At 38.0% G+C, this 6,000-nt stretch overlaps 1 protein-coding gene across 4 annotated transcripts in view; it reads left to right on the forward strand.

Moving 5' to 3' along the window:
• Positions 1-5,665, forward strand: part of LMLN (leishmanolysin like peptidase) — a 61,710-nt gene extending 56,045 nt beyond the window's left edge. Inside the window, exon 17 of one of the 4 annotated variants that reach the window (XM_079764730.1) lies at positions 2,154-5,664. In XM_079764730.1, coding sequence (XP_079620856.1) covers positions 2,154-2,254 — 101 coding nt within the window. In that variant the 3' untranslated portion in view covers positions 2,255-5,664. Of the gene's footprint in view, positions 1-2,153 lie in introns of all 4 variants that reach the window. The other 3 variants (XM_079764729.1, XM_079764726.1, XM_079764727.1) reach the window with 3 other exon arrangements.
• The last annotated feature ends 335 nt before the right edge of the window (positions 5,666-6,000 follow it).

Genomic DNA, 6,000 nt, shown 5'->3' on the forward strand with positions numbered 1-6,000 from the left:
TTAAGCAGTCAAACTTGAAGCTTGGTTGGCTCTTTATTGGTCAAAATACAGGGTGTCTGTCCCAAAAGAAGTATACATAATTTAATCGCTGAAAACTCAATTTTGAAAAAAATGTATTTTAATAAACACTGACTTTATAATTATTCAAAGTGTGTGTATACATTTTTAGGGGACACCGTATATTAGAAAGGACAATTTATCTCAAGATAAGTTCAAGTTGGCCTGGTCTCTTTGCTGCTGTAAAAATGTTTACCAACCCTGGCCAGGTAGCTCAGTTGGTTAAGAGGAGTGTCCTGTTACACTAAGGTTGCAGGTTCAATCTCTGGTCAGGGCACATATAAGAAATAACCATGAATAAGGCATAAATAAGTGGAATAACAAATCTCTCTCTTTCTCTCTCTCTCTCTCTCTCTCTCTCTCTCTCTCTCTCTCTCTCTCTCAGGGCACATATAAGAAATAACCATGAATAAGGCATAAATAAGTGGAATAACAAATCTCTCTCTTTCTCTCTCTCTCTCTCTCTCTCTCTCTCTCTCTCTCTCTCTCTCTCTCTCTCTCACACACACACACACACTTTCTAAAAACAACAAAATTAAAAAGTTTTTCTTTGTGAGAATTATTTTGGAAAATAGTTTTAGCTGTGAGAACAGCTCATGCCTAAATTAAAATGGACTTCTAGTGCCCAAAGCCCATAGACTCTTTTTTTAAAAAATTTCTTTATTGATTAAGTTATTACATACGTGTCCTCATCCCCCCATTCTTCTGTTTCCAGATAAAGGCTGGATGTGGATAGATAGGTAGTTGTTTAGAGATTGGGGACCATATGCCCTGGCTTGCCTGGGACAGTCCATATGCCTTTTGTCCTGGTATAATTGTTAATAGCGTCCCCTGTGTTTAAAAAAAATCAAAGAGAACATTTATTTGATCTAAGCAAATTTTATTTCACACTTCATGAAGCAGGCAGTCTCCACTCTCAAGAGTCCAGAGAACTGCAAAATAAGGAAAAGGGATACAAGCAGGAAACAAAGAAGAAATACTTGCCTTAAGTTGATTGGCCAGAGTTGCATATCTGACCTTATGTTGAAAGATCAAGGAACAAGGAAATAAGTATAGCCCAGAGTTGGCTTGTTGGTTGGCAATTGGCTGACTGGATATACTATCTTTCTGGTCAAGTACACGGAAGTGACCTAAGTTTCAATTTGCTGACATGGCACCATCTTGAGATTAGCAATTTATTTCAAAACTTGTCTCAAAATGTCCTTATTTGGGATGATAAATGATATCAAATTACCATAAAAAAGGGACAAGAAAGAAAAGAAGAGAGTTCTACTTCCCATGTCAGAATAGCCAAGATATTAATCTACTTTCCTGTGTAACATCTTTAACTTTGCTGGGATACTAGCCAAAGACACGTCTTTCTCTTCTTGGGTGCTGTTTTTTAACCATGATATGGTAGGTACATCTTTTCTTCCTGCATAAATATTTTGTTCTTTTTAAAAAAAATGCAAAAAAAATTGACTTTACATATCTAGGTTTTAGGGAGTCATATTGATTGATTGATTGATTGATTGATTGATTGATTTCAGAGAGGAAGGGAGAGGGAGAGAGAGATAGAAACATCAATGATGAGAAAGAATCATTGATCAGCCGAAACCGGTTTGGCTCAGTGGATAGAGCGTCGGCCTGCGGACGAAAAGGTCCCAGGTTCGATTCCGGTCAGGGGCATGTTCATTGGTTGTGGGCACGTCCCCAGTGGCGGGTGTGCAGGAGGCGGCTGGTCGATATTTCTCTCTCATCGATGTTTCTGGCTCTCTATCCCTCTCCCTTCCTCTCTGTAAAAAATCAATAAAAATATATATTTAAAAAAAAAAAAGAATCATTGATCAGCTGCCTCCTGCACACCCCTTACTGGGAACCGAGTCCACAACCCGGGCATGTGCCCCGACCAGATATTGAACCGTGACCTCCTGGTTTATAGGTCAACGCTCAACCACTGTGCCATGCCAGGAGGGCAGAAAGTCATTCTTGATTCTGCTTCCCAAGGTGGTCCTTGTTCACCTTTAGTAATCACCTATATTCATCTGTCAGTATTTAGTTGACATAATATATTCCAAAAATGTCTATAGAAAGTCAATTTTTGTTTTCAACCCTAGATATCTGTTCCCGTTCCTCTAGCCTTGTGGTCACCCTCTGGCTTCTGCTAGGCAATCTGTTTCCTCTGCTGGCTGGATTTCTGCTGTGTGTGTGGCACTAGGAATGGAAATGGGAATTCTCAAGCATTCTTTTGTGTCATGTTCCTCTGAACAAAGCACAAAACCTGAGCGAGTATCAGCCTGTGCAGATGGCTGAAGTGGCATTCCTGACTTTGGCTTGAAAGTGTTGACCACAGTCAGACCTTGAAGCAGCTTCACAGCAGCCCAACAGCCTCGGCTTGGAGAAGGGGAAGGAATTCCAAGTCATCAAGACTCTTTATTGTTCAGGATGCATAACCTTCCTCAAGTTTTCCTTTGAAAATGGGATATTGGTGAAATTTTCAGATTACATACCTCAGCATTCTCATTAACCTAGAATGATGGGAAAGTTCATCAGTACTGCAGTAGTAAAGAACTGCTAATTATTCAAGATTATAAATTGTGGATCTTGAACCCACAAGTATAAATTATCCTTTGACTTAGAGAAAATAATTGAGTTGAGGTTTCTACATCATTGTTATACCTATTTTGAATTTAATGAGTGTACATCGCACAATTAAATCATTGTTCTTATTGTTCTAAAATGTCTTTTTTTAAATTATGGTTTGCTAAATGTTACAATTTAACCATGCTCGCCTTTTCAAACAAGCTGTGTGATAGTTTACTATGGAATCATGGTGTGTTGGTAGCCCTCTTCCAGCTGCATCTGTTACTCCCAGATCTCCGTACTCAGTTTCCTGTTGTATCCTCCATTCGTTTAAAAATGACCTGAAAAACTGTAGAAGCAGAGAGAAAAGTAATGTGCTCTGTAAAAACATTGAAGATTTGCACACAGAAGAAAATATAAATGTATGTTTTTCAGATAATAGATATGACAACTGTAATCCAACAACAAATAGAACTATTCCTTTTTTAACAATGAAGATAAAAAGAAATCCTGGGATAGACAGGTATGCAGTTGTCTTCACGTGGGCTTACAAATTGTTTCAGAAGAATTTCTGAAAATTATTTTATATACAAGAAGAAAAATGTAAGTCAAAACAAGATAATCTGAATTGTTTACTAATAGCAAAGTGTAGGTTTGGTGTACGGCCCATCCAATAGGGTTCACTTTACTGCACAACATATGGCTCAATCCTCAGAAATTGAAAAATAGCCTTTACTTTAAAAGGAGGTGATGTCCTTTACCTCCTGCTTTTGGCCCTTCTGTTACCACGTAGATTCTGGTCCACAGAAGCAAGTCTACTCTGGAGCTTGTCACCCCACTTTACTAATTAAATTCTTTAGTGATGAATGATTCCAGTTTTTCTCTCTAAAGCTAACAAAGTCCTGTGGCATTATAAACACAGCCCTTGGACAAGCATGCATGCATTCATTCATTCATTCATTGGTTAGCCCTTTAATTCAGTATATAACTACCCAGCACTCTGTGTAAGAAATTGTGCGAAGTGAGCAAGCAACATAATTACTAAGGAGTAATTCCAGCAGATTATTTGGACCTGGGGCCAAACAGCAACCCCAGCAAAGGAAAGTTGCCTTTTTTAATGCATAAATTTTAAATATGTATTTAAATGTGCAGTTTTGAATTAAAGGTATTTCATTGTGAAAGCTGGGGTCTCTAGCATATCCACCTTCAGCTAAAGAGAAGCTAATAGTAAAGGTTTCAGGTCAGTGCTCTTGTTTTCTGCCTGTGTCATGTATCTCTTCAATTGTGCAACATCTGAGAGAAGTATAGAGTATATTTTTTAAGAAAACTATAAAAATCTAAACTTACATTCTGATTGTGATTATGGATCATCCTGCAAAGTTGTATAAAGAATTTCACCAAAAAAAACTATGGACTAAGAATATATGTGAGATTTACAATGATAGGTTTGATTATATTTTGACTGTTGTGTAGTGATGCCATTTAGATAGTATTGTTTCTGAGCATGGTGCTTTTTATACTTGAAATATATTTTTGCTTTATTGATATAGTTATATTTGCACTAATGACTTTCTGGAGAAAATATTATAGATGACATTTTTTCTACATATATTTATTAAGCTTGGAATCTGGTATCCCAGTGTTTTCTCTGCACAAATGTGAAACTTGATAAAGTATAATGTTAACAAATCTTGAGTTTCTGAGGGTAACTAAATGTGCTGTTGTCTTCCTTCCTCTTCAAGTCTTGAAAGTGGTTGCTTATCACTGATTCTGCATAGTTTAATCAGTGAAGACTTAGAAGGCCATTGAGCCTGTAAAAAAAATTTAAGAGGCACATTTTAATCACTCAGATTATGACAATATTCTAAAAAATGAAGCCTTTTAAAATCTGAGGTTTCAATACAGAATTAGTGGGCTAGAATTCAGCTTTGTACTGAAGAATTTGAAATGGCTGAAGTGTCAATATTCTGCGGCAGGTATACCCTTCATATTAGCAAAACCAGTTCCCTGAGAAAGATGGAGCAGACTGCAGCCGTGGTGGAAGAGTGGGGTAGGGAAGGAGAGTGGGGAGGAGCTGATTTGGGGGTAGTAGACTGGAGTCCTTTCTGACTCAGAAAGTGTCAAGTGCTTATAAACTCCGACTACCTCAGTTTCTGTTCAGACTTAGGTTCATTTTGATAGGATTAAGGTCCCAATTGTATCAAGTGAATTTGTCTCTCAGGTTTTCAAGAAAGAATTTACAGGAAGGAAGCAAAAGCCATGTCAGTAGATTTGAGCTGACAGCTTTAAAGAAACTGGCAAGCAGTTAGGAAGTCTTCATGTCAACCCCTCTAATATTCTCCTGAAAAACATCCTTTTCCCTTACTGATTTCTTAAGGATACCTATTTTTGTTAAGATCAAATAGACATTCTAAAAATGTTATAAACTGTGCTAAAATTAGTTTCAGTGTAATATGTTGGCTTAGAGTTTATGATTATGTGAAGATGAAACATGAATTAATGAAGTTTAAATAGGTGTAAATAAGTATATCAGAGTATTCTTTAAAATTTAATATCAATATTCTCTTCAGTGTTAGAAGACTCCCTGGTTGAAATCAACTGTAAAATGACCAGGTGCTTTGTCAGGATCTGATATTCCATGACTAACACTGATCCAGAATGGCTAGGTTACTGTGGGTCTGAGCCGCCTCTGAGAGGGTGCCAGCTTGCACGTCATGTTCATCGCAGCGTGTTGTGCTTGAAGCCATCGCACAGCCCATGGCCTTGACGCTGAGTGGAGAGAAGAGCCTGTCCCTGAGGGCGTTTGCGCAGTCCTGCAGGAGGAGGTGGACTCGTCACAGCCCCTCAGACCCAGCTATCGTGGGCTCCAGTCATCGTGCCGCATCCTCGCAGCCCGGGAGGACTAACGTTAATAAAGACTGTGCTCCTCATTCTGAAGAAAGAGCTTACGTAAGGGGTGACTTTTTTTTTATACATTTAGGCAGAGTTGGAGAAGGAGTGGTGAATTTTTTTTCTTTTATGTTTACATTTTAAATAAGTAAAATAGAAGATTTAAAAACTAATCTTTATTTATGGTATTGAAATTTAAGTGTAATATATTCCTTAAAAAATATCTTTAATAAAAATGAAAACTAAACTATGTCTTGTCTTTAACACTGGGTGGTGGTTTTGTTTTGTTTTTAAATCCTCACCCGAGGAGTGAAGATATATTTTCCATTGATTTTTAGAGAGAGTGGAAAGGAGGGAGGTGGGAGGGAGAGAGAAACATCAATGTGAGAGAGACACATTGACTGGTTGCCTCCCACACAAGCCCTGAGTGTGGGAGGCAACCAGTCAATGTGTCAAACCTGCAACCCAGGTACGTGCCCCTGACCAGAAATG

This window comes from Cnephaeus nilssonii, assembly GCF_951640355.1.
Source record: "Cnephaeus nilssonii genome assembly, chromosome: 3".
NCBI lineage: Eukaryota > Metazoa > Chordata > Mammalia > Chiroptera > Vespertilionidae > Cnephaeus > Cnephaeus nilssonii.